General features: G+C 57.6%; 2 protein-coding genes across 2 annotated transcripts; one reads left to right on the top strand and one right to left on the bottom strand.

The window, feature by feature from the left end:
• The first annotated feature begins 358 nt into the window (after positions 1 to 358).
• On the top strand, positions 359 to 10138 carry PMM1 (phosphomannomutase 1). The gene is made up of 8 exons (XM_047741995.1): positions 359 to 548; positions 3438 to 3555; positions 4641 to 4717; positions 4844 to 4935; positions 5169 to 5268; positions 8295 to 8370; positions 9103 to 9218; positions 9594 to 10138. Exons 1-8 carry the CDS (start codon positions 462 to 464, stop codon positions 9714 to 9716), a joined length of 789 nt encoding a protein of 262 aa, XP_047597951.1. The 5' UTR covers positions 359 to 461; the 3' UTR covers positions 9717 to 10138.
• Positions 10139 to 11862: 1724 nt separating this feature from the next.
• CSDC2 (cold shock domain containing C2) lies at positions 11863 to 22654 on the bottom strand. The gene is made up of 4 exons (XM_047741997.1): positions 22360 to 22654; positions 14236 to 14534; positions 12950 to 13072; positions 11863 to 12367 (listed from the first exon to the last, which is right to left on the bottom strand). Exons 2-4 carry the CDS (start codon positions 14409 to 14411, stop codon positions 12205 to 12207), a joined length of 462 nt encoding a protein of 153 aa, XP_047597953.1. The 5' UTR covers positions 14412 to 14534; positions 22360 to 22654; the 3' UTR covers positions 11863 to 12204.
• Positions 22655 to 27687: the final 5033 nt, after the last annotated feature.

The raw sequence follows: 27687 nt of genomic DNA, 5'->3' as shown, positions 1-27687 counted from the left end.
CCCCGCCCTGCACTGCACTGCGGAGTTTGAGGCTCCGCCCCCGTCCAGCCCCTTCTCGACCAGATGCAATCAGAATCTTCCCGCGAAGGAGGGACTCTGGCCCCGCTCCTCTCTTCCGGGTTGTATCACTTCCCGCCGGGCCCGGGCCCGGGCCCCGCCTCCGTTTGGTTTGAAACAGTCCGACCAACCCGCCGCGCTCAGCTCCGCCCAAAGCCACGCCCCCTCCCCTCCCGGTGCAATCAGAACCAGCCTCCCTGAGTCAGCTCAGGCCCCGCCTCTGCCCCGTCCGGGCTGTCCCTCTCCCGCCGAGATCACGCCCTGACCACGCCCCTTCCCGGCTTGGCACCCGCCGGCAGGCCGCGTGGCCCCGCCCCTCCCAGGCTCCGCCTGGTCTAGCCTCTTTTCCAAGCGGCTGTAGCCGCCGCATCCCTGGCCTCCGCCGCGCGCGCGGAATTGCAGCCATGGCGGTCTCCGCTGAGGGCGCCCGCAGGAAGGAGCGAGTCCTCTGCCTGTTTGATGTGGACGGGACCCTGACGCCGGCTCGCCAGGTAAGGCCCCGACGTTCAGCAGCTGCCGTCGGGAGTATCACGCGGACGCTCAGAGGCCGAAAGTGGTGACGCTGGACACCCCAGGACGGAGTGTGGGATGCAGTGGTCCCCGGCCCCTGACGCCCCAGGGCCGCCCGCTGGGAGTGATGCGGCCCCGGCCCCCCATGTCGCAGCCCTCGAGTGTCTGCGCCCACCTTCTGCCCGGGAGCGTCGGAGCGGGTGGGATTCTGGAGGGAGGAGACTGCGAGCGGGGACCTAGCTTCCCTACCCCCCGCTCAGGCTTCGTCTTGCTGAGGCCTGGTCCCCGGACGCCCCCGCCTCCCCAGCCCGGGCTCCCGCCTCTAGGACGCACCTGTAGCCCGAAACTGGCATCTGAGCCCAGGGTTCTAGACAGGGTTCGGCGCGCACCCGAGCATCAGAGTCGCTATCTAGGGAGAGTCCGGGAGTCGTGAAGCCATCCCACCTGACCTTTCCAGGCCCCGGCCTAGGTCTGATTTCTCAAGCTCCTCTGCCACTTCACCTCCCACCCTCAGTTATGGAAGCAGGTAGGGCTTCTGTACCTTCTCGGAGGAGTTTTGGGCTCCGCCCACCCGGAGGTGAGAGGCACCGGGCCTGGTCTGGTCACTGTGAAGGTGTCGTGGCCCAGGGAGGATGGGAGTACCACTCTTCTAAAGACTTTTCACTGTGTTGATCCTCCAAATTCTGCCCCGCGCTCAGTGTTTCTAGCTTTGGATCTCACCCTAGATGAGCCCCTAGACCGATTCTCACCAGCTGGGTAGTAAATAGGCAGGACTCTTTCTGGACAGCCCTGAGGCTATTCCGCCCTCCAGCCGGGCCATAAGGGACAACTGGGATCCCCTAGAGCAGGGACCCATAGGGCTGGGTTGCAAGGCAGAGGCTGATGGGAAGCCAGGCCTTAGCCTCCCCTCTTAGGTCCTAAATGGCACCCCCTTCCCTACCGGAAGACCCTGGATTAGGCTCTGGGAGCACAGGGAGAAGTCAGGCTGCTCTGCCTCCAGTAGCTCCCAGGGTCCTCAGGGATGGGAGAAAAATGACAGTGGAGGGAGGGTGGCAAGGTCTAAGGCACAGCTCCAACCCCTCCCTTTGACCCTTTGCTCCACTGACCCAACAGCCCGAACGTGTGTTATTGCTGTCCACCAGTTAATGCCAAGCCCTGTCCTTAGTGCTCTTGAAAGTTAATTACCAGGGAACCCTGCGGACTCAGTCGAAAGATCATGTGACTAGATCTGGGGTTCCTAAGTTCTAGCCCCACATGGTATAGAGATTACATAAATAAATAAAAGCTAATTTTTAAAAATATTTTATTTATTATTTGATAGAGACACAGCAAGATAGGGAACACAAGCAGGGGGAGTGTGAGAGGTAGAAGCAGGCTCTCTGCTGAGCAGAGAGCCCCATGTGGGGCTCGACCCCAGGACCCTGGGATCATGACCTGAGCTGAAGGCAGACGCTTAACTACTGAGCCACCCAGGTGCCCTAAAAGCTAATTTTTAATTATACACGTATTCACAAACACATTCTCTTGTGAAGAATGAAAACGTAACAGAGATGCTAAAGTCCCCTCTGACCACGTCAGGATCCCAGACCCACCTCCACCCCAAAGAAAGGTGGTTACCTGTCCTGTGATTTCCTTCCAGACCTTTGTCTAGATCTCTGTTTGCTCAGAACAAATATTAAGCAGTTTTTGTGGCCTTTTTTTTTTAAGGTTTTATTTATTTATTTGAGAGAGCGAGAGTGCACAACCAGGGACAGAGGGAAGAGGGAGAAGAAGCCCTCCTCCCACCCCCACCAGGGGCAGGGGCAGAGGGAGAGGAAGAAGCAGTTTCCGCTGCCCACCACCACCACGACTGCTGAGCAGGGAGCCTGATGCGGGGCTCCATCCCAGGACCCTGAGACCATGACCTGAGCAGAAGGCAGATGCTTAACAACTGAGCCACCCAGGCGCTCACCCCCCACCCCGCCTTTTTTTATGAGTAGTGTCATACTGTGTGTGCCTCTGTGCAACTTGCCTTTTTTTTTTTTTTTAAGATTTGTTTATTTATTTGAGAGAGAGAAAGCAGGGGGAGGGGCAGAGAGAGGGAGAGAGAGTCTCAGGTAAACTCTGTGCTGAGCTACTTGTTTTGGACAGTTAACAGCATGTCTTAGGGACTATTGCCTGTTGGAAGCACAGGCCTGCCTTGCTCTGTAACCACAAGGGCACCATTTCAGAGCAGGTGTTTACCCTTCTCGGGTCGACAAGCTTAGGAGTTGTTTGCAGGTTTTCACTATGATAAACCACACCTCAGTGAACCTCCATATACACCCAGGCAAGAGAAGTGGAAATTCTGGGGGACGGGGTGAATGCATTTTAAGTTCTCTTGCCAAATTGCCCTACAAAGGGGCTGCACCAGTTTACACTCTCAGTGGCAGAATTTGACAACGTCATTTCCCTATAGGTATTGTCGGCTTTAAATAGCTGGGAACCTGAAAACATGGAGTGTAACTCATTAGTTTTCATTTCCTTAGGGAATCTTCATGTGATTAGTTGCCAGTGAATTGCTTGTTTGTTTCCAAGCAATCGGGATGCCCTATCTCATTTAATCTTAGCACTGACCGCCTCCAGCTGGTTGCTACTATGATCCCCATTTTACAGATGGGACAGTCACTAAGGCAGAGAAAGCAAAGCCAGTTGCCCGAGAGCCATCTGCAATTGAGGGACTTGAGTGAGAGTTTGAATCTGTGACGTCTCCTTTTGAGGTCTGGGTTCTAACCTTGAGCTACCTCAGATTCAGATGGAACATGGGCCCCCTTGAGCACTGCGTGTGGGTTGAGTGAGGTCCCAGACCTGCTGACAGCCAGAAATCTTGTGCTTTCCCCACTCCCCTGCAGAAAATTGACCCTGAGGTGGCTGCCTTCCTGCAGAAGCTGCGTAGTAGGGTACAGATCGGTGTGGTGGGCGGCTCCGACTACTCTAAGATTGCCGAGCAGCTGGGAGATGGGGACGAAGGTAGGAGGAGCACCCAGAGCCGGCTCCACAGTCCGGATGGGGGTGGGGGTAGTTCGGGAGGTCCCAGGACCCTTGTGCCTTCAAAGACCCAGCCCCGCTTCTGTGGGGCAGAGGGAGTAGAGGAAATAGTCAGATAGCTCCCTCACTGACTCACAGGGAGCCCCGGCCATGTGCCTGGCACTGTGGCAGGCTTTGGAGAAAGGGCAGGGAACAAAGCAGGCAGAATCTTGCCCTGGAGTAGTTGACATTCTCAGCTCTCTCTGCTGAGTCTCAGGTTTCCTGTTTAAAGTGCACGTAGTCAGTAGTGGCTGCCATTACTGAAAATGACCATGTGTTGTTTCACTGCATCCTGACGGCCACACTGTAGGGTGGGCACAGTTATCCCACTGAACAGAGGATTCTGAAGTCACCGGGGGAAGTTGTTTTGGCCCCAGAGCATCTGTTCTCAGCTGAGTTTCGGGTCTCAGCACAACTGAGGCACATCCCACCAGCTCATGAACTAGAAAATTTACCTGACTTTTACCTTTTCCCCTACCCCCTTGTGCATCCCATCAGCAAGTCTGGAAATATCTCCCTGAGGACCCACCTCTGCATCTCGAGGGCCCCTCCATTGTCCAGGCTCCCTCCTGGCTGTGCTCCCTGAGCCACTCCTCTTGCCCCCTCCAGCCACTTAGTGTGGCAGCCAGAGCTGAAAACTCCTCCATACAGCCCCCCTTGCAGAATAGTGATGGAAACTATAAAACAAGGCGGGAGCCTCAGGACCCTGGGGGCTGTGGGAGCACAGCAGAAATGGCGCCCTCTGCTGGGGAGTCTCCCGAGGCTGCCAGAGGAGGGAGCGGGATCTTGGAGTGGGGAGGGCGATCCAGGCAGAAGGACCTGCGTGCAAAGGCCCAGAGGTGTTGACCGACTTGCTGGCTTGTTTGGAAAAAAAAGTTGAAGGTGAGGAGCAGAGAAAAGCAGGTTTCAGATGGAACAAATGGGCTTTGAATGCCAAACCCAAGGAGTGTGAGCTCTATCTCTCCACTTGGCTCTGGGGGCTTGGTCTCACAGTCTTTCTTTCTTCCCGGCTGCCATGTGCCCTGAAGTCATTGAGAAGTTTGATTATGTGTTTGCCGAGAATGGGACCGTGCAGTATAAGCATGGACGACTGCTCTCCAAGCAGGTCAGTGCCCCTCAGGGCCTCAGCCTGCGACGCTTTTCCATAGCGGCACAGCCTCTGGTGCCTCCGTCCCAGGCCGGGGGAGGGCACTGTGCCCGCCGCCCTCAGAGCCCCGCGTTCCTTGCCCAGACCATCCAGAACCATCTCGGGGAGGAGCTGCTGCAGGACTTGATCAACTTCTGTCTGCGCTACATGGCCCTGCTCAGACTGCCCAAGAAGCGGTGAGCCCTCCCAGCCTGCACCCTGCCCTGCCACCCCCGCCCAGGCCTGAGGGAGGACAGGGCCAGGTCTCCCGGATGCCACCGGCAGGCGCTGGGGCCCCAGCTTATCGCTGTGTGGATTCTTGTCCCGCGTGAGGTCTGAGGAGGCCGTGGTCCCAGATGGGGCTGGATTTGAATTCAGGGCTGTCCTCCTCTCTGGCTCCCTGCCCTCCCTCCTGCCCCTGTACCGCCAGCGGAACCTTCATTGAGTTCCGGAACGGCATGCTGAACATCTCGCCCATCGGCCGGAGCTGCACCCTGGAGGAGCGGATCGAGTTCTCCGAGCTGGACAAGGTAGCACCCGCCGCGCAGCCTTAGGCTCTTGGACCTTGGCCACTCAGGCTCTCTGAGCCTTTCTTTCTCATCAGCAAGATGGATCAGTGCGGGGGTGGGGGGCGGTAGTTCTGATTCAACCAATACCCTCTGGGACACCCATCCCGAGCCATGGTCTAGGCACTCCCATGTCTTTCCTACGTGGCTGGTTTCCTTCCCTTGGTGACTGGCATCAGCAGCCATCACTTACCTAAGCCAAGGGCATCATTTCTACCTTCCCACCCACGTGGGGGCCAGCCTCTCGAGCGGCCTCAGATCTGTTCACCCGTGTGTCTCTCCCCCCAGGCAGCTCCCCCCATAACCCCCTGCCAGTCTGTTCTCCAGCGATGCCACTGAGAACCTTCTAAAGCATGTCAGCTCCCCCCACTTCCTGCTTACAGTGCTTCCAGCACTCCCCTTGCCAATTGGCAGTGCCCCAGCCCCTCCCCTGGTGCCCTGAGCCCTGAGGGGTCTGCCCAGCCCGCACCCACCCTTTCAGCTTTCTCTCTATGCATCTGTTCTTAGAACATACCGATATTTCTCTCGCCTTCTGGTATGCACGCCCCTGCTAAACCTTGACTTGCATTTTGTGTGTCATCCGTACTGCCCACCCCACCTTTTCAGGAGTAAGACCATCCAAGCCTCTTGCCACTGGCCCGTCTCTGGCCTTCTCTGGCCTTTGCTGTCTCTGCTCCAACCACATCCTCCTTGTTGATTCTAGAGATAGCAGGTGGAGATGGAGACAGCTTCAGGGCTGTGCTTTTCCTCTCCCCCATCCCTTCCACCTCTGCTCAGGTGTCCCTTTCTCATTCCATCTAACCTGGCACCCCTGCCCCTGCTCCTTTCCTGTCCTGCTTCTCCCCAGGCAGCCATCGCCACCCTCTAGTACACTCTCTCACCTACTTTCCAAATCTTGGTTACTGTCTGTCTCCCCCGCAGACGTTGTAAGCTCCTTAAGGGCCAGCTTGGCATGTGCCCAACACGTAGCAAGTGCTCGAGAAATATTTTCTGAATGAATGAAACAGGTGGTGGTGTCCCATTTTATGAATGAGGAAACTGAGGCTCAGAGAGGGGAAATGACTTGCCAAGGTCCCATAGGGGATGGGTGAGGTTTCCTTGAGGGTGGGTGAGACTCTCAGGGATGCTCACTGACCCCCACCTCTAATCCTAGTCCATGTCCCAAGGCTTAGGGGAGGCACTGCCCATGGGCACGGAGACTTTTCCTTTTGGGGTGGTGAAGACTGACCATTGGCAGAGAACCCCTCCCACTCACATACTGAGAGGTGGCTCCTACTCAGGCCGAGCAGCCAGGGGCTTTGCTAGCTACTGTGTTCCTCTGTTTGCACATCTGTAAAGTGGGGGTGAGCACAGTTCCCATCCCATGGGCTGTACTGACTGGGTGAGTTGGAAGTCTGGCACACACTGACCCTTCCAGCAGCTTCCAGGGTCTTTTCTTGTCTCTCTGGCTCTTGTTCTCCCCCTTCCGGTCTGAGGGGAAGGCACAGACTCCCTGGCCTGTGTGACCTACACCAGCCAGGATCCCATTTATTTTCTTCTTTTCTTCTTCAGTCCTTCAGATCCCAAGGGCAGGTAGCCCCTTTCCTTAGATGAGGACACTGAGGCCATAGGCTGACTAGCTCAATATCACAGTGCTGGTCCTTGCTAAGGCTAGACTTGACACACGGGGCTCGTTCTCCAGAGACAGGAAGTACACCCATCCTGGGTTGCCTGGGGCCCCGTTAACTCTTAACTGTGGGCCCACAAAGTGGCCTCTGGTGGGGACTCTGGCCTCCCTGGGGGACCATTTGCCTGCTGGGAAGGTAAGGCCACAGTAGGCAGGGGGCTCACATCCCACATCTCTGCTTGTTAGGAGAGGGAGGGAGGGAGGATTCATTCATTACCTCTCCATCCTTTAGCTCAGGAAACAGGCTCAGAGAAGTCAGGCAACTTGCCCATGATCACACAGCCAGGCCTAGAACCCAGGAGGCCTGCCTTTATCTCAGATTCAGCCATATCTGGCCTTATAGCTCATGTCCTCCCTGGCCCACTTCAGGTCCCAAACCATTGGCCACTGCCTGCCTCTCTCCGTTCCAGTCCTACCCAGCATGGACTGACTAAAATGCAGTCCTAGGTACTCTACTCCCAGGCTTCAGCATCCTCAGTGGCTCTTGGTCCCCCAGGATGTGTGCAAGCTCCCTTCCAGGCCACCTGTGAGCTGGAGCTGACTGTCCCTCCAGGCTCTTGCTGCTGCTTTGGGCACAACAAGCCTGCACTGCATGAACCTTCCGTCCTGTGGCGCTGGTCCCCAGCACAGCAGCCAAGGTGCTGTCCCTCTAGACCCTGCATGGCTCCTCCATCTGTGGCCCCAGCAGGGCCAGGCCGGGGGTCCTTGAGTGCATGTCTCCTTAGTCCGAGTCTCTAGATACGCTGCAGACTTGCAAGATCCTGCCTGAGGAGTGGGGGGCAGCAGGGGGCTCCTGGGCACTGCTCAGGTCCTCAGCCCCCTGCACGTGGGAGGTGTCCAGCCAGCACATGTCACCATGTGGTTGGGCCCATGGCTGTGCCTGGATCCTGCTGACCTTGCTCTGAGTACCCACGGCAACGGCCACAGCCACGTAGTAACAGGGCTCCATGTGCTCATGGCTCCTCACACTCATTTCTGGCATCTGGTTTGCTTTGTTGAGCTGGGCAGAGCCCATCCCCTCAAACTTCTCCTCCTGCCCCTGCTCCAAGGCCTCCTTCAGATACCCCGCCCACACCCCCCACGGATGGGATCCACCCCTAAGTTCAGTCATTGACTTTCTGGATTCAGGCCCTGGCTCTGCCACTGAGGCTGGCTGACCTTGAACAGGGCACAGCTGTTCCCTGAGCCTCAGTTTCCCCATCTGTGAAGTGGGGATCACGAGATCCACCTGGAGGCCTCTGAGCCCCAGCAAGTTGTGGGCCCAGCACAGGGCCTGGCACATGGCAGCCCTGGGAGCCTGAGTGTGCTCCCTCCCCTCCTGCAGAAGGAGAAGATCCGGGAGAAGTTCGTGGAAGCCCTGAAAACAGAGTTTGCTGGCAAAGGGCTGAGGTTCTCTCGAGGTACGTGCTTCCATTCATCCCGTGGAGGGTCTGAGAGCCTGGCCCGGCCGCCAGCCCCAGCCTAAGCCTTCCTGCCCCAGAGTCCTCCCCACCCAAACCCAGGCCATGCCCTGCCTTACCCAGTTGCTCAGGTCAAAAAACCAAAGTGTCTTGTTCAGTGTTTATCTCCCTCACCACTTCCCAAGGGCAGTCTCTTAGCAAGTCCCAGGGCCCTACATCCAGAATGTTTCTGGAATCTGACCACGGCTCACACCTCTGCCACCAGCAGCTTCTTCTCAGGCTCTGGCTGTCCAACACCACCGTCATAGTGTCCAGTGTCCAGGGATGCTCCTGGGAAAGCAGACCATGCTAGACCCCAGGACCTAAGTGGCTGCGCCCCAGCACTCCCATGGCCTCCTCTGGTACTGGGACACTCTGTGCCCTTCTCCGCCTTGGGAACTGTGCTTGGTTCCCTGCAGTTGGCGCTCTGGCTCAGGCCTTAGCTCAGTGTCCCCTCCCAGAGAGGTCTCCCCCGCAGCGCTGTCTGGGGGATCTTCCGGCTCTCTACCCCACTGCCCTGAGGTGGCCTGGCCTGTTCACTACCTGTTCTGCCCGCCAGGATCTCAGCTCTCAGTGAGGAGCCTGAGGCTGCCAGGCCCTGTGCCTGGCTCTATGTAGGCATAAATGCAGGATCTTGGTCAAGTCCACCCCGTAGGCCACCCCACTGTTAGCCTCGTCTGCCACCCTCCACAGGCGGCATGATCAGCTTTGATGTATTCCCTGAGGGCTGGGACAAACGCTACTGTCTGGACAGCCTGGACCAGGACAGCTTCGACACCATCCACTTCTTTGGGAACGAGACCAGCCCTGTGAGTATGGCTCAGCCCAGGTGTATTCCACTCCAAGTCACCCCCAGGTCAAGGCCAGGACACAGGGGAACAGAAACCTCCCTCAGGAGACCCCTGGAGAACAGCCAGTGTTCCTCAGCTCCATTACACAGATTGGAAGGCTGGGGCTAGAGCTGGCTGGATACTTGTCTCATGTCACACAGCAAGTGAGGGCAGATCTGGTGAAGGCTGAGAAGGTGGGGTTCTGGGTTCTGAGGGGGGCTGGAGGAGAGGCAGCTCTGCAGGAGCCAGTGTGGGGAGGGGACCCCGTGGCAGGGCACATGCTGGGCCTTAGCCCTGGGAACCTCCTCCAGGCACCACATACATAAGTGCCTTCCTGCCCTCCCTTGTGCGCAGGGTGGGAATGACTTCGAGATCTACGCTGACCCCCGGACCGTCGGCCACAGCGTGGTCTCTCCGCAGGATACGGTACAGCGATGCCGTGAGATCTTTTTCCCAGAGACCGCGCATGAGGCGTGACCAGGGCCCATGCCTGCTTGTAGGGACTTCAGAGAACTCCCCCAGGCCTAAAGAGAGCCCCTGGCCCTGATGGTGGGGGTTGGGGGGTGCCAGACCCCTCCTCCTGTGGCTCAGGATGCCTGCCTATGACCTGCTGCAAGGCCTCCCTTGACAGGGCCAGGGTCCGCACAGACAACTGTCCCCAGCTAGTCAGCTCCTGGGGGGACTGGCTCTGTCCTCCACCTTGATGGCCCTGGCCACAGCTGCTGCTTGTACTTGTGAACAGGACAGATTTCGGTCTACGCCGCAAGTAGGCCTGTGCTAATTTTGGCACGAGATAGAGCCCGCCCAGTTTGCCTGTCCCAGGCAGGGTGCAGAGCACCGGGGAAGGTGCGTATTTGCCAGAACTTTCTCTCTCAAACATTAAAGTTCCTGGAACAAGGTATGGTGTCAGCTCTGTCTGAATGCGTAATTGGCCCCCATCACAAACCACTGATGTCCCAGCCACCTCTTGGCAGGTGAGGGAGCTGAGGCAGAGCTGGCAGGGACTCCCCGACCCCCTGCCGGGTCACACAGGAAGTCTTCGACCCACTTGACTGTGGGCCACTGAAGCCCTAAAACAGGTTAAGTTTGGGATACTCTCCCCAAGTGCCTCCCCCAGGACCCAGACAGACGGAGGCAGCTCTGGGCCAGGCGGAGTCACAGTTGAGGGTTTATTGCCAGTGTTAGGAAGGATGGGGGTTGGGGGGGGTCCAGGCGGTTTGGACACTGTGGGGCCATGGGTGTGGAGGGGCACAGCCGCCCCCTGCCTCCCAGGCAGCCCTGGCACTGATGTTACCACATCTTCTGTCCTGGCTAGTGCCTAAAAACGGGGTGTCTGCTCAAAGGAGGGAGTCTCAGGGGGCTCTCAGGAGTTAACCTGTACCCATAAACCTTCCACCAAGGAAACCAGGGAGTCCTTGTTCCTCTGGGTCAAGTCCTCGGGCCTTGTCCGAACAGCCCGGCTCAGACTAGGGTGTCAGGCTGGGCTATTCCATTTCTCAGCAGCTCTGATCTCCCCCCAGCCTGGTAGGGACCGACATGTGGTACACGTACCCCAGCTCATTGCTACCCTGCGGGCCTCAGGGCACCTGCAGTACTGGGGATCGTTCTAAACAGATACCCCTCATCTTGGGCACTTGAGCCTGTTTTACTCACAGACCCGGTCTCACAAGGATCACTGTCCCTGGCAGGCATTCTCTCGACCCCCATTTCTTGTCCCATTCAAATGGTGTGTTCTCTGGGAAGGAGTGTGGTGGTGATGGCGGGGGTAGTGGAGGCAAAGCCTCTCCTTTCTGGCCTCCCAGGCCACACCAACCCCCCCCCAACCCGAGAGCAAATGCACACAGACACATACACGCACAGACACACACCTTAAGGGACCCAATGCATGAGATCAGGACCATACCCCCCAGCCGCTGGCCTACTGGGGGCCAGCAGTAAGGGCTGAAGCTTCAGGGAGAGGGTCCAGCAAGGGGCTGCGGGGCTAGTGGTCTTGGGCTGAGGGCCAGCCTGTGGGTGCCCCTGCCTGCCCCTGCCTGAGGGGACACACATCTGCCTGGTGGGGTCCTCAGCAGCCACATCTGGGCATGGGCAGAGCATCAGTGGAGTTTGTGAGTCAGGGCAAAGGGGATGGTTCCGTCCAAGCCGGGGGAGACGTGCCCCTACCCCTCCACAGATCTGTGTCTCCGAGTGGTGGCGGCGTGGCTCAGTACAGCCCAGGGGAGGGGACACAGCCTTGAGCTCACAGAGCCATTGCCAGGCTGAGGAGGTAGAGGGATCATGGCCGGCAAAACTGAGACCCCAAAACCACCTTCTGCCTTCAGCTCCTGCTTGCCTGCCTCTCCGGGATGCTGAGAGGAGGGAGCAGGTGGAAGGAAGGGAGGCTGGGCCCGTGGCAGTGAGGAGGGTTCTGACTCCAAGGGTTACCCTCTTCCCCTGCCAGAGGCTGGGAGGCGCTCCCAGAGCTCTCGCTGGCCAGGCTTCTGAGGGAAGGGCTACAGGCCACCGTGGGAGGCCCCAGCCCAGGGTGGGAGGTGTAAGGAGCACAAGCAGAGTCTGGTCCCTGGGCCAGGCCTGGAGCAGAGGCAAGGGCAACACGCTTGTATGGACAGGGGCCCACCGGTGCCCCCTGCCTCCCGGGACCAGGCCTGACGCAGGCCCTCGGGCTCGGTGGACAGGAGGGCGAGAGGGTCCTGTGCGGATGTGGCAGGGAGGGGAAGGAGACAGCAGACAAACAGAGGCGGGGCTGGGGGGCCTCCCCTTTGGTCCAGCTCACGCAACAGTCACGGGTCACAGGGGGCAGATGGAGGCACGTGCTCACGGCCACAAGCGCAGACAGACAGACGTGTATGCTGAGGCCACCCAAGGGACCGGGCCAGCCAGTGCAGCGGGGCCTGGAGCCCCCAGCTGCCCATCTACCCTGTGTGGCTCCCCACCCGCCCGGCGGCTGACACGTGAGCCCCCCAGCCTAGGAGCCCACGACCTGGCCAGACCACGTCTCGTGGGGAGTATGTGGGGCCAACTGGGTGAGCACCACCTCCACGGCCTGGAACTTCTGGTTCTTGGGTGGGATGGGGCACATCTTGTAGGTCACCTCGTCGCCTTCCACGGGCACGTACTCCCCCTCGATGCTGGTGGGCAGGAGAGCGGCGTCAGCCCAGCAGCAGGCCCCACTCCCAGACACCCGCTGTGGGCTGGCCTGAGGGCTGCCTCCCCTCCCTTCTCAGAGCTTCAGCTCTCTAACTTGTAAAATGGGACTCCAAAATGGTCCCTCCCTGTCTGTGCTGTTTGGGGATTGAGACACGAAAGGCAAGGGAGGTCTGGAGGCCTAGAGAAGCTCAGTGCCCTCCCCAGGTCTTGCCTGGCACCAGCGCTGGGGGCCAGGCCTAGGTCATCTCTCCCATGCCTATCTACCTTCCAGGCCGAAAGACCCAGGGGCTGGCCCCGCCCTCTCAGTTCCCGTGATGCCGGATCCCAGGGCTCAGCCAGTAGTTCCCGGGGCTTCTGGGGCCAGGATGTCCCCTCCCCACCTGGTCCCAGCCTTCCCCTGCTCCCCCTCCCACGCACCAGCAGCCCCTGCGACAGGAGGAGAAAGATGCCAGGGACACAGACTTCAGCCAGCCAGGGTACAGGCCTGGAGAGGCGTTTCTAGAGGCCTTGCCAGGACCCTGCAGGAGGGGCCCAGCCAGGAATGTAGTGGGGGAGGGACTCACTCAGATACATGCACAAAGATGTCCTCGGATCCATTCTCGGGGGTGATGAAGCCGTGGCCCTGTGAGCGTGAGAACTGCTTACAGACGCCTTTGAACACGGGGCCAGCCGAGGCCCGGGCTGTCCTGAGGTAAGAGTAGGGGGATTAGAGCTGTGGTCTGGGGACTCCCCCTCCCTGGACTCCCACAGCCCTCCTTGGCCATGTCTGCCTGCAGAGCCTGTCCCAGGGCTGTAGAAAGTCCTCCCCAGGCCAGAAACTGTACACGGTAATGCTCTGTCATGGTCCCATTGGACAATAAGGAGACTGAGGCCCAGAGAGGGGAACTGGCTCTCCCAGGGTACACAGCAAGCAAATTTCCTGACTCCCAGCCAGTGCCCCTCTCTGTGCAGAGCACCCTTTCCTCCTGAGACAATTCAGGTTTACATGGGCTCCTGCTGTAAGACTTCTGAGTGAAGAATACCCAGCCTGAACTTGAATACCTCTCAAAATGGGGAGCTCACTACCTTTCGAGGTCACGGTATCCTATTCACTTATTTGTCCCTTACCCACTCATTCATCATTTATCAAGCGTCTGCTCTGTGCCCAGCCTTGGGTTGGACACAGGGGACAATTAGTCCCATCCAAAACCTCTCCTTTAGGGACACCTGGCTGGCTCAGTCAGTGGAGCACATGACTCTTGCTCTCAGGGTTGTAAGTTCAAGCTCCATGTTGGGTGTAGGGCTTACTTAAAGCAAAAACAAAAAATCTCTCCTTTGGCCAAGGCAAGTCAGTCTGCCTGTGATCTCTCCAAATTGCCTCTCCCATGTGACCCCAGCCAGCGAACTACCCCAGAGGCCCAAGTCTGGTCTCTGTCTAGCCCGCCCACCCCTCACCAGAGGTCAGTCCTTGCTTCCATTTTGGTCCAGGCTAACCCATGTACCTCGAACACCCAACTTCCTTCTTTACCTAACACGTCCTCCAAACTCACTAGGACCTCATCCCCCCTGATGCCTGACATTGTATCCTCTCTCCCAACCCTGCTCGGTGGAGGTGAACTGTAGACAAATTCCTTCTGGATTATAGACAGCTTATAGGCAGAGACTTATTCATTACCGGATGCCCTAGTCAGATGCTCAGTAGATCTTAGTGGAATGAAGAATGAATGAATGAATAAACACAGTAGTTTCTGGGAGGTCCATATCCAGCTCCCCTGTCCTTGAGTGAGGACAGAAGGGGTTGGTCAAGGATAGGACTGGAGCCTTGTCCTGGGGAAAGATCCCCGGAGCTGGGCGAGGGGCAGGTACTCACGCTGAATACGTCCTGGTCCGTTTGGTGGGCAGAGGACTGGGCAGGTCCCGGGACGAGACGCCGCCCCGCTCCCAGACCCTGCTGCCTTCCCGGTGGAAGGGGAAGGTGGGCCAGACAGGAGACTTGGGGGAGTGGAGTGGGGGCACTACCGGGGGCGACGTGGGCTCTGAAGTCATGGCGGGTCCCGCGAGAGAGCCCGGTGGGCTCCCGGGCACAGGGGCCGGTGAAGAACTTGGGCGTCCTTGCGGGCAGGGCCCGGCCTGGCCCTGCTCGGCAGCCGCACCAGCCACGGGCTCCGTCTGGAAGGGGGAGAAAGAGGCAGAGTTGAGTGTGGGCCGGGCTGAGCGGCTTCTGGGCACCAGGCCCGAGCCTGGAGGGCCGGGCCTATTCGCCGACCCTCACAGTGTGACCTCAGGCCACTCACGGCCCCACACTGACTCAGAATCCTTCCCAGAAAGACAAAACGGTCTTATAACCTTGCTCTGAGCTGAATTATTTCCCCCTAAAATTCATATCTGGAAGTCCTAACCCCAATGTGGTGGTATTTGGAGATGGGGCCTCGGGGAAGCCATTAGGAGCAGGTGAGGTGGGAGAGGGGTGTGGGAGGCGTGATGGGATTAGTACCCTTGGAAGAAGAGACCCAAAGAGCTTGCTTCCTCTCCGCCATGTGGGGACACAGCGAGACAGGAGCTGTCTATAGGAAGGGGGCTCTCACTAGAACCAGACCATGCTGGCTCCCCGATGTTGGCCCGCCAGCCTCCAGAGCTGTGAGAATTAAACTGTCGTTGAAGTCCCCCGTCCACGGTATTGGGTCACAAGGGATGGTCCAAGCTAAAACTAACCTCCAAGTCCTTCCAGCTTGAGGCTCAGTTCTCTAACTCCAGGGGCCTGGGAGGTGGGATGGGGAAAGCGGCCAGTGACCATCTGGAACATGGTTTGGCCCAAGTGTGAGCAGTTTCACATCCACACACCTGGGCTCGAATCTCAGCTTTGTCACTGTCACTTGGTGACTTCAACAGTTCCAGGAGACAGTGCAGTCTCTGGAGCCAGGTGACCTGGGTTTGAATCCTGCCTCCTGCCTCCTGCCTCCTGCCCCCAACCGGCTATGCAGCCTGCCTTGGTCAACGCTTTTAATCTTTGACTCAGTTTTCTGCACTGTAAAATGGGGCTAGTGCTGGTCTTCACTTCACGGCAGGGTTGCTGTCAGGATTCAGCGACTCTCTCCACGCCAGGGCGTGGTAAGCCCTTGGGAACGCTGGTGAGTTTGCCTTAGCCCTATTTTCCTCTGCTCCGAAGTGAGATTGAGAATACTTACTGTGCAAGGTTGCTGAGGGGTCACTGACGGAGATACCCAATGAATAGCTCTCGTCAATGCTCAGCAATAGAAATTCCTTGTCACCCGCTAAGGGCCTGGATGACCTTGAAAAAATTCACCCTGTTTTCCTCTACTGAGGAAGAGAACATAGTTCTCTCCCCACGGGGGTTGGGAAGTCTCAGACCCTAAGAGACGCTGCCGTGGAACCCCGGGGAGGACGGCTCAGTGTACTGAGCCAGGCTGTGGATGGAGCCCGGGGCCGCAGTGGGGCCAGGCAAGACACCTGGACCAGGAGCCCTCTAGCTCTGCCACGGACCAGCCGCCAACCTTGGGGAGTACTTCCACTGGCCTCAGTCTCCTCATCTGTATAGAGCAGCTGATAAACCCTGCCTTATTCCCTCACAAGCTATGGTGAGCCTTGGCTAAGCCTAGGCCTTTCCAGAGGCCCCATCATAATCTACAGTTCTGCAGGAATGAGGAGGACGGGATTCTCTACCTCCTCAGCCCCCTTCTTCACTACCTCCCGGCTCACCCAAAGACCCTAGTGCCTGAGGTAAATCCCTGAGCCGAAACCCTATTTCTGGCCTCCATCTTGTGCCCCACCCCCACTCCGGCCTAGAATTTCCAGGGCAGAATCGCCCTGAAACGCAGTGTGGCAAGGGATGGGAGAGCGGAGAAGTCACAAGATCTAACAGTGGGGCAGGTCTCCTGGCCGCCATTCAAGGTCACACAGCAAGTGGGACCCATCTGGGTCAGGATCATGAGCTGGTTCTGCCGGGCCTCCAGGTGGAGATGCGGCCTTCCTCCTCCCCAGCCCCCCGCCCCCCAACATGCCTCTCCACCCAGGAGAGCTGGTCCCTCACGGCCCCTCACAGCTCCTCACAGCCCCCTCAAGCCGATGTGGGGTTTTTCTTTGCGAGCCTGCTCCAGGAGGCCGGGCCAGGTTTGGCATTTTTATTCCCATTTTTAGAGAGAAGAAAACGCAATCACACAAGAACTTGGGCCTGAGTGTTCACAGCAGCATTATCCACAACAGGCCCAAAGTGGAAACGAGCCAGAAGTCCATCAACAGACGAGCGGATAAACAAGCCGTGGTCTAGCCACAGAGCGGAACCTGATTCAGCCGTAAAGAGGAACGGGAGTCCTGACACCTGCTGCAACACAGACGAGCCTGGAGACCCTTACGCCGAGTGGAAGAAGCCAGCCAGCCACAAGAAAGCACGTTGCGGGATTCTATCCATGTGACATGTCCAGAATGGACAAGTCCACAGAGACAGAAAGGACATCAGTGCTTGCCAGGAATTGGGGGGAGGGGATCATGGGGGGTAAATTCTAACAGGTGCAGTTTCTTTCTGGGGTGATGAAAATGTCCTGAGGTTGATCATGGCCTTGTTGCACAATTCTGTGACCATACTGAAAACCACTGACTCGTCTACCTTGAACGGTTGAATCATATGGTATGTGGGTTATATCGCCATAAAGCTGTTATCAAAAAGGAAACCGGGCAGCAAAACTACCCAAGATGTCAGAGCCAGGAGAGCAAGAGACGTCGGGGCCCCACAGTGCCCGCTCAGGTGTCCCCTCCGCACCTGGGCACGGGTGGCAGGTGGAAAGACTCTCCCCTTCTTCTGTCCAGAAAGCAGGGCAGTCCCAGCCTGCCCACTGCACAGTTTCCCCAGAGCTGGCATTGTGCTTGGTGGTGACAGCCGGTGCTGGGAGGTCGTGGGGAGGAGGGGCAGAGGCAGCCCACAGCCGTTACCAGGGAGACACAGCTGAGCCGGGCCCTGCTCTGGCCAGGCCGGCCAGGCCTCCCGACCAGAAGCTTCTTGCAGGGAAGGGGGAGAGATGCACTGATTAATTACCCAGGGTTAGGGGTGAGGGAAGGCCCCTCTTCCTTCCCCTCCCCAAAATGGTTCCCCATAAGGGACTAGGCAGCAGAAGAGAGGAAGATGGAATAAGGGCAGGGATAGGCCTTCCTACCCTCTGGCCCCACAGGACTGGCTGCTCCCGGCCCTTCAACCCCACCCCAAACACCACTCTGTGCAAGCAGCCCACGGTTGGCCTTAGGAGTTAGGGCTGAGGGTGCAGAAAAGGCCACCTCCAGGGGGGCAGAGGGTGCTGCCCTCAGATCTCCCCCATCTCCCTCCTCTTCTGGAAAACGGGGAGTGCCAGAACCTGTCCTCCAGAGCTCCTGTAAGGATGAAATGCGAGGCAGTGTGGGGTGGTGGGGGGGGTGGAGAACAGCAGGTGCTGGGCGAGAGGTCGCCCCTCCCAGACAGGGCTGCTAAATTGGGCTTAGGGGGAAGAGGGAGTGGGAGGAAGGAGAGCCCCAGCTGAGCCAAGCCAAGCCCATCCCCACTCCCCTCTTTCCTGTATCCCAAGGTCTTGCCCACCTACCAGGTCCCTGCCCTGCCCCTCAGAGCTTCTCCCTTATTAATTCCTGCAGCTGCCCTTTCAGTGGCTGCCGTTATGACTACATTTTGCAGAGGAGGAAACTAAGGCTCAGAGAGACCAAGTCATTCACTCAAGGCCACACAGCAATTATTGTCTGAGCCAGGACTCAAAGGTAATCTGACTCTGGAGCCCTGAGTTCAGGCCCTGCGTTGCCACTGAGTTGCTGTGCGACCTTGGACAGGCTTCCCCTCTCTGGGCCCTGCCAGAAGAGAATAAGGGGACACAGAGCAAACTTCCAGTTCAGACCCTCTCCCCAGGGTGTTGCTGCAGAAAGGAACAGTAAAGACAGGCTTTTATTGTCTGAATGCGGTATCTAGTGCAAAAGTCTTTACAGAGGTCACTTTCCCTTCGGAAATCTCCCAGGGGCCCTGAAAGGTTGAGAATTTCCATCATTTCTATTTTACAGCTAAGGAAACTGAGGCTCAGGGAGGTGGAGTGACTCACCCAAGGTCACAGAGCAGGTAAGTGAGAAGAGCCCAGATTCATCTGAAAGCAAATGGTGTTCTTCTTAAATTCTGCTCCTGGTTCAGCCAAAACACAGCTGGAGTTTTTACTAAAAGACCTTTCCCTGAGAACTGAAGGGGAAAATAAACTCCCAAAAGCAGCGAAACACATGAGTTTGAAGAAAGTTTGTTTCAATTCAGGGTAAAGCCCAGCCCCCAGGGGACTCGGTCCTAGTGTCTGGGAGCACGTGTGGCCCAGAACGAAGCCCTTCAGAACTGGTTGCTGGAGGTTCGAGGACATGTTGGGACCATTTCTGGCCTGGGCTGGACGCCAGTGACCCTCCCCTTCTGAGCCTCAGTTTCCTTATTTGTCCGAGGGCTATTAGTAGCACCTGTCCCGCGTGTGGGAGGGGCTGAGGGGCCGCTGTATCAACAGTCCACCTGTGAGGGCACGTCTCCCTGTCCACGTGTTCTGGCTCTGACCCTCCCGGCCACGCTTGTCTTCATTTCCCTGCATGAAGGCCAAACCTGGCCATTCTGCGGACAGAAGGACTAGGGGAGGTAAAACCAGAACATCAGGGCTGTTCAGAGGTAACCTGAGGCGAGGCTGTGATACAGTGTGACTCAGCCCTGTCAGCAGGTGACCATCGTCCTGGTGCTGGGGCTTCTCCAGTTCTCAGATACCCCAAAAAGATGGGGCAGGAAATGACTGTCAGAGACCTCTCTTGACTGTGCGAATGTCTCTTGTCTGGGGCAAAGTAGGGAAAGCCAACTGGATCAACCCCCCAGTGCTGTGTGACCTGGGGCCCGCCCTTGACCCTCTCTCAGCCTCACTTTTCTCCTCGGCTGCTTGAATCATCACTGGCCCAGATGCCTACTGAAGGTCAGTCCAACTGTCCTCTGAGGTTTTCAAAAAAACACACATAACTGCAAGGAAATTGCATGCCAGGCACTGGGACCACAGGCACGGGAGGAGAGAGCCCCAGCGTCCAGGGGGAGGACCAGACTGACCAGGGCACAGCGTGGGAAGTCCGAACGTGACACGAGGCATGCCTACCACATATAGATCGTTAGCCACGTGGCTGTGCTCTGCCAAGTCCTTGGCCCCATTTCCTCAGGTGGCCCCCACAACACCCCTACGTGACAATGACTGTTATTAGTCCCATTCTTCAATAGAGTAAACTGAGGCCCAGAGAAGGAAAGAAGCTACCTGGGGTCACACAGCTGGTCAGGGGCGGTGCTTTCTGCACGTGAGATTGTGGGAGGGGGGAGGAAAGCTCCCTGACATCTCCTGCCCTCCGCTGGTGAAGGAAGAACGGGGGTGTGGAAAAACTGGGGAGTCAGGCCTTGGGGTTCTATTTCTGGCTTTGTGCCGACTCAGACTATGACCTTGGGTGAATCACTTGCCAACTCTGGCAAGCCTAAAAACAACTCCCCCAGAGAGTATGTCCCAGCCCTGAGCCCCCATGTGCAGGAGCAGCCAGGGGCAGGAGAGGGTACAGTGGCTTATAAAGGGGAAGGACACAGGGCACTGGATGGCGGTGGGAGGGCTTTCTGAAAGTTGGGATCTTATCTAAGGTCGGTCGGTGGTCCTAGGAGCAGGAGGAAACAGCTTCAGGACCACCAGCCAGAAGCTGGCACTTCCCCAGCCCCTCCCCTCCCCCAGCCACCCAGACAGTCCTTAAAATACCTCAGTGCCAAAGCTGCTCCAGCAGCTGGAGGTGACCTAATTAAACCTGGTTCTTCCCCCTCCTACAGCGTGTGCGTGCGCGTGCATACACGCACGTGTGTGTGTGTGTGTGTGTGTGTGCGTGCACGCGTGCATGGGGTTAGGGGCTGCCCCAGCCTATATTTGAGCTTCATGAAAACCTTTTCACTCTCCTTGTCACATGCCCCTACTGCCTGGGGGAGGGGCCGCCCTGATGAAGGCCTTCGGGCTTCCTTGGCACCAGTGAGGGTAAAGATGCCAGAAGGGGCCTCGCAAGAGCCGTGCTCACATCCCATCTCTGCTAGGCTGTGTGACCCTGAGCAAGTCACTTTCCCACTCTGAGCCCCCTAGAGAGAAGAAAGGATTGGTCAAAGTCACACTTAGAGTAGCTGAACTCAAATCAGTGTGACCTCAAAGCCCAGAGCTCTCCGGGGTGCCAGCCGCCACGCCAGTGACCATCATACCACCGGTTTTGGAGCAGGGGAGAAGCCCCCCACTACTTGTTGTTCCCTACCTGGCTGCTCTGCGTGGACACGGGCCCCAACTGCACCAAGCCCCCTTCCCACCAGGCTCCAGCTGGTGGTGACCCCCCCCCCCCACAGACGCGACCCTGTCACCCAAGCCCGGAGCGCCCTCTGCTGGTGCCAATCTTGGGGCCCTCCCTCCAGACCGCCCGTGGGTGTCCCCTCCCCACAGGCTGGCTGTGTAGGTCCCCCTATTCCTCCCTCCAGAGCCCCTCCATGGCCAATGGGCATCCATGAACATTGCCAGGCCTGGGAGGGGACTCTGTGACCCAAACTGTCCCTCGGCCTTTCCCAGGCCTCTCTGTGACCAGTTCCTGCTCAGATCTTTTTTTTTTTTTTTTTTTTGGAGTGGAGGGCAAACAGATCCAGAGGGGTGGGACAGATATGGGAAATAGATGCTGGAAAGGACTTCAAGGAAATGGTTGGGGTAGGCGGGGGTGGGGGTGGGGGAGTCTGGGTGAAGGAAACATCCAGAATTTGGAGGGGCCTCTGGGATGGAGTCAGTTCTGGGGAACTGGCTCCGCGTTCTCCAAGGGGCTGCAGACTGCCCCTCCCCATCGAGAGCCCAGTTCTGGAGCACATCCAGGTGGGCACGGTGCCAGGCTCTCAGTGAGGTTGCCCACCCTCCTCCCGGGCCCACTTCCTCCTCCCCTCCCCCAGCCCCAGCGGATGCAGCAGTTCACACTCTGTATTTATTATTGTTCTCGCTCCGCGTCCCTCCCCTCTCCCTGGGAAGAGCCTGCAGGCTGGCAGCTTGGCAGGAACCTGCTGTCTCCCTTGCGGGTGCCAGCATCAACCCTTATCTCTGCCCGGACTCCTTGTGCCCAGGCAGGCCACTCAAGGACTCGGGGCTAGCCCAGGCTACCCTGAGTCCCCGCATCCCGCAGCTGGGGGCCAGCAGCCCCGGGCTCAGCACTCTCGCCTCTCCACCCCCCACCCCGCCGCCCCAGGGTTGCTCCCCGGCAAGGGTGGAGGTCAGAGCGAGACCAGCAAACAGGGGAGAGGAGTGGCCTCGGGAGAGGCGAGAGCTCTGGGTGGGGGCTGCTCCGAGGCGAAGATAATTACAAGGAGCCGCCTCTCCAAGCCCATTAACACAATTATCCCCATCGCGTTGGGGACGAAATAGAGTCAGGACGACACAGCTGCTCCAGGTCCAACTGTCTGCCTGCCCTAAATGATCGGTCCCCGGGCCCCAGCCCCAAATTCCAGGGGGACAGACACATGCCCCCTGCCGCAGCTCCCCTCTTGGCATCTGGTAGGAGCACAATTATTCCCCAGTCATTTCTCTTCCCCCGGTTCCCAGACGGGAGGCTGCGGCTTGGCAGGTGTCCGCTGTTCTCTGCTTCTTGGGCTGGACACAAGTCCCAGACACAGACGCACACGCACAGACGTACACACAGACACACACACAGACACACACACACAGACACACACAGGGAGCCACACGGCCTGGGCTTCCCTTGGGGGCTTAGAGGAGGGAGGGAGGTAGGGAGGAGGGAGGACCGGGTGGGCTCATCCACAAACCCTCCAACACCCTCCTCTGTAAACTGAACGAGGCTGGGCCAGCCCCAGGGGAGGGACCCACCTTCCCAACCCCGCGTGTCCTACCTCCCCGCTTGGCCCCTGCCAAAGCCAGTTTCTCGAGCTGGTGTGCCCTCGCCGCCCCGTCCTGTCCCTTACCTCTCCGGGGCAGCCGAGGTCCAGCCACCGCCTCCCGCAGCCGCCTTCAGCAGTCTGCCTCTCTCTGGCCCTCGGAGCTGGCCAGCAGGGGCCGGGTCTGAGATGTGTTGTGTGTACGACTGTGTGTGTGTGTGTGTGTGTGTGTGTGTGTGAGCGTGCGGTACCTCGAGCCCCTCACTCACTCACACACGCCCTCCTCCTGACGTCAGGAAGAGCAGGAGGGAGGGACTGGGATGGGAATTTGTACTCCCTGCTTAAAGGGACCCAGGGCCCTGCTGCCTCGGGGCCAGACACCGCCTCCTGAGTCAGGCGCGGCCGGGGTGAGGGAGTTTTAGCTGCGTCTCTCCCGGCCCTAAAGCTTCTTTTTTTGGAAGGTGGCTTTTATTGCCAGGCTGGGGTATAATTTGCCCTGCCAGGTGGGAGTGGCTGCTGAGGAATGCAGGGGGGTGTGGGGCGGGGTGTGGGGTTGCGGGGAAGAAGCTGGAGCAGCCTGCATTCCTGGCACTTAGAGAGCTGGTGGGTGGGCGTGTGTGCGTGCGGGTGGGTGTGGGGGTGCACATGCGACTGTGCTGGGGGCCACGGGGTCTGGGCCGGGGGGAGTGGTGAGTCTAGGAGAACAGAGGAGGGGGAGGAGCCCTCTCTGAGGGAGCCCCAGACAAGGGCGGGGCGAGCCCTGTTTTGGGGACTCTCAGACCTTTCTCTGCCCTCTGGATCCTCAGTGTCCCCGGCCTCCATTAGCGCTGACACTGTGCTCAGGTCTACCCCTTGCTTGGTGGAGATCCTTGTCTGCAATTATGGGAGCTCCTCTCCTTCTCTGGCCCACAGTAGATGGTGTTTCTGTTGAATCGAATTGAATTGAATTGAATTGAATTGAATTGAATTGAATTGAGAAGCCCCTTAGGGGGTGAAAAGCTTGCTTCTCTTTTTCTCTCTCTATCTCTCTGTCTCTAGGACGGACAGCCCCTGCACCCTTCCCAGTTCCCCGTCTCCACATCGGAGAGGCCTTGGGTGTGGATCTCCACTCCAGCACTCCCGGGCCTTGATCACTTGGGAAAATCTTTTACTGACTCTGATCCTCCGCAGCCTCTCTGCAAAGAAGGGAAGAAGGCCCTTTCTCAGCGATGCTTGGTGTTTGCAGAGCAGTCTGCGGTTAAGCCTCAGGCCCCGCTAAAGAGGCCTCCACCAAGGGGTTTCTGTTCCTCCCCACCCCTTCTCCTAGGCCTCAGCTTGGAAAGAAGGAAGGTTTCCCGCATGCATCCTTCATCCTCCTGAGGCAGGCTGGCATTTCAACAGAAGTCTTATTAAAATCAAAAGGAGGAAGGAGTCAAAAAGGAAATGGTCGAGAAAAATGCAAATAACAATAGCCAGTAAGACGCACTGAGGGCTTCCCAGTGGGCTCTGCCTCACCCAAGGCCCACAGGGGTCCGGCCATTTATGACCATCACCCCTGCTCTGCGGTTGAGGACGCAAGGCTCAGGTAGGAGGAGGGAGTTGCCCGTGTTCATTATCTGGCTAGAAGGATAGTGAACCCAGGGTTGTCCAATGCCACCACATATCCCTGCTCTTCCAGAACTTCCCAGAACAATCAGGCTCGGACAGTCTAGGTTTCTGATCCTGCACAAGAGGTGGCCCATCCGCACCCGAGGCCTGGAATTCTGATTCTGTTCCACTCACTAGACTGAGAACCCTCCCAGTGGAACCTCATCCCGCTTGAACCCTTCTCTTCCCTCTTGGTCTTCCTCTCTTCCAAAGAGAATCGTAGTTTTCAAAGGGCCCACTCGAGCACCAGCTCCCATGCTGCTTGTAACAGCTCTGGATGAGGAAAGGGGCTGGGAGAGATGGGGGACCTCGCTGAGTCACCCAGCGCGGAAGCGACAGAGTGACAGAACAGGCTGTGGTCCCATTATGTTCTCACGCTCCAGGAGAAGGGCCAGGGCTGGGGTCGACGCCCGAGATCTCCCCGCCCACCACCCACTGTCCCTTCTGGGGGGAATGGCCCCATGTTTTCATCTGGGGAATGCCTTCTCTCTCCTGAGCCACAGGAACCCCAGCAGCCCATCAGAGCCAGAGTCGGGAATTGGGTTGGAACGTCAATGCCAAGATCGGCTCTTCGCATAGCTCCTGAGTTGGCGGAGATTGGACCTTGGCTGTTGGTGGCCGAGCTGTGGATTACAAGCCAATGATGGGTCAAGAATGGGGAGCAGCCAGGGGGGACTTTTCTGAGGGGATGATGTTTGAGCTGAGCCCCAAGTGACAAGAAGGAGCCAGACTTGCCAGAATCCAGAGAGGAGGCTGGTGTGGCTGGAGGTGGTGAGGGAGGTGAGGGGGAGGATAGGAGACTGGAGGCCAGGAGGCAGGGCCTGAAAGGCCACATATGAGAGCCCGAGGCCTGGTCTGCTGTGGACAAGGACAAAGCGGGGGCCACGGGCCCGACCCTCACTTTGTGGCCGGCCTTTCTTGGAGGGCTCACCCGCCACCGGCAGACACGAGTGGGGGCTTCCAGGTACCCTGAGAGCCGTGAATGAAGGAGGCTGGGCCGAGGTTTGAAGTAGTGTTATGATTATTCTCGACAATGAGGAGAGGGCACAGCTGTTCATTCAGGAAATGAGCAGCCCGTGGCACCACCCACCCACCCACCAGACGCTGAGTAACAAAGAAATTGTCTGCTTGAAACCAGGGGTTCTGCCGCTGCGGCTATTTTTGTGAAACGCTGAGAATTCAAAAGCTCATCTCCTCGAAAGCCTTCCTCGCCTCAGAGAATCTGGAGGTGGGTAAGGGGCAGAATAGCCCGAGGCCTACTGATTCCCTCTGACTCACAATTCCCACCCTGTGACCCGCTGTCAGCCCACCCACAGGGGCCAGGCCTGGGCCACCCTGGCCTTGAATCATAGAATGCCTTAAGATACATCCATCCTTAAGACGTGGGTGCCACCCGTTGGACAGATGTGGAAACTCAGGCACAGAGAGGTAGAGAAACTTGCCGGGTATCACACAGCTGGTGATGGAGCTGGGATTAAATCTCAGGAGTTCTGGCTTCATTACCTTCTCATTCCTTCTGCTACACTACACTGCCTTCAAGATGTCTTTTTGGTTCCCTGGATGCCCATCTCCTTGGCCATGGGACTCTTCTCCAGCGGGTTCTAGTGATTTTGCCCTGTAGATAACAGTGGCTTTTCCATCCTCTCTTCCTGTCCCCTGGCCATCTTGTCCAGTCCGACCACTGCCCTTCTACCAGAGAAGGTCTATTTCTGCAGCTTGGACCACGTCCTTCGTTCATTCATTCAAACATCTGACAAATATTTATTGACTCCTCAGGTGGTCTAGGCTGGAACACAGCAGTGAACCAGACACACGCCCTGAGTTTATAAAGCTCATGTCTTATCTAGGAAGAGATATAGTACCAAGTATGCAAACGAATAAATGTATAACCACAAATTATGAAGACAGCACAGAAGCAGGGTGGGAAGAAGGAGACAGGCAGGACTGAATCTACCCACTTAGGGCTGAGAGAGGCCACTTGGAGAAGGAGAAGGGGCCCTTGCAAGCTGATCCCCAAGGGTGAGAAGGAGCCAGCCTTGTAAAAAGCAGGGGAAGAGTGTTTCCCAAAGAGGGAACAGCATGACTGAACTCCCAGAGGCAGGAAAGGCTGCTGCATGTTCCAAAAGTCACTGATGTGGCTGGATGAGGAAAGACAGAGGAGGGCAGGGTCAGACTGTGTGTGGGGGGGGCTGGCAATAGGTCTGCTCCTCATCTGAAATGAGATAGGAAGGCGTGACGCGCTTCTGCCTGCAAACAGTACCCCCAGCGGCCTCACAGCCTCATCCAGGGTAATGACCGACACAGGCAGGAGACTGAGGAAGATGGAGGGGTCCCCTGGCCCCGGCCCCAGGGCTAGAGATGACCCTGTGGTCTGCAGGTGAGAGTTTCCTGACGCTTAAATCCCCTTGAGTCATTGGAAAGCGCTCTCCATCATGGGGAAAGGGGTCCCTGCCCACAGCGGGCCCCCTCTGCACCCTGCCCTGAGACCCCAGGGCTAGAGCAGCCAGGCTGACCCTCCCCACAAACCCAGGGCTGGGAGGAGGTGTGGGCCAGGCTTCCCTCGCACACCCATTCCTGAACACCCCGTGTCTTCTCAACATTCAGGCTCTCCTCCCCCCGTGTACATTCTGAGTGAGGCCGTCCCTAACTGTCCTGGCTAGAATTCTAGTCACTCACTGTCATAGTATGCATGTGACCTTTCTCCATAGCAATGCCTGGAATGAGCTCCCACATCTGTTTCCTGCTTCCCATCAGGGGCCCCCAATAAATACCTCTTGATTTTTTGCACTTTGCTTTTGGCTCAAGCCAGAACAGAGAGCAACATACCAGGAGACTCTGTTTCCAGGTCCCTTCTAGAATCACTATTCCCAGTAGTACTTCAGCTGTGTTTTTTGCCTCCATGGAAAGACTTTTTTTTTTTTTTAAAGATTTTATTTATTTGACAGACAGAGGTCACAAGTAGGCAGAGAGGCAGGCAGAGAGAGGAGGAAGCAGGCTCCCCACTGAGCAGAGAGCCCGATGTGGGGCTCGATCCCAGGACCCTGAGACCATGACCTGAGCCGAAGGCAGAGGCTTTAACCCACTGAGCCACCCAGGCGCCCCGGAAAGACCTTTTTTTTTTTAATAGTTTATTTTTGGGGCGCCTGGGTGGCTCAGCCGGTTGAGCGGCTGCCTTCGGCTCAGGTCATGATCCCGGGGGCCTGGCTCCCTGCTCAGTGGGGAGTCTTCTTCTCCCTCTCCCTCTGCCTGCCTCTCTGCCTATTTGTGCTCTCTCCCTCTTTCTGTTAAATAAATAAAGTCTTAAAAAAAAAGTTTAAGTAATCCCTACACCCAACGTGGGGCTCGAACTCGCAACCCTGAGATCAAGCATTGCGTACTTTTCCTACTGAGCCAACGGGGTGTCCCCCACCATGGAAGGACATTTTAAAGAGTGTCCAAACGAGAATTGTTCCTGGTTCTGCTCATCAGAGCTTCCATTCCTAAGAACCCGGAGGGAGGTCTCTGGGGCTCAGAACTGAGAGAATCTGGACTTTACCGACACCTGGTGAGTTTCCAGATTGTAACTGAAAATGTTTTCCTCTTGGCTGTGGTTGCTAGAAAGCTCTGAGCCAAATCCCTCCACCATCAGCAAGCTTCCAGACCATGGGGGTGGGTGTCTCAGGGCTAATCTTTTCTTTCCTCCCTTCTTTCATTCAATCATCCAACAAACGTTTGTCCTGGAGTGACTGTGCACCTTTCTAGGTTGGCGGGGGTTGACAGTGAACAAGACAGACGGAATGTCTGTCTTCA

This window comes from Lutra lutra, chromosome 8, assembly GCF_902655055.1.
Source record: "Lutra lutra chromosome 8, mLutLut1.2, whole genome shotgun sequence".
Classification (NCBI taxonomy): Eukaryota; Metazoa; Chordata; class Mammalia; order Carnivora; family Mustelidae; genus Lutra; species Lutra lutra.
Note: the sequence above shows the minus strand (reverse complement) of the source record. Positions and strands in the feature narration are given on the sequence as shown.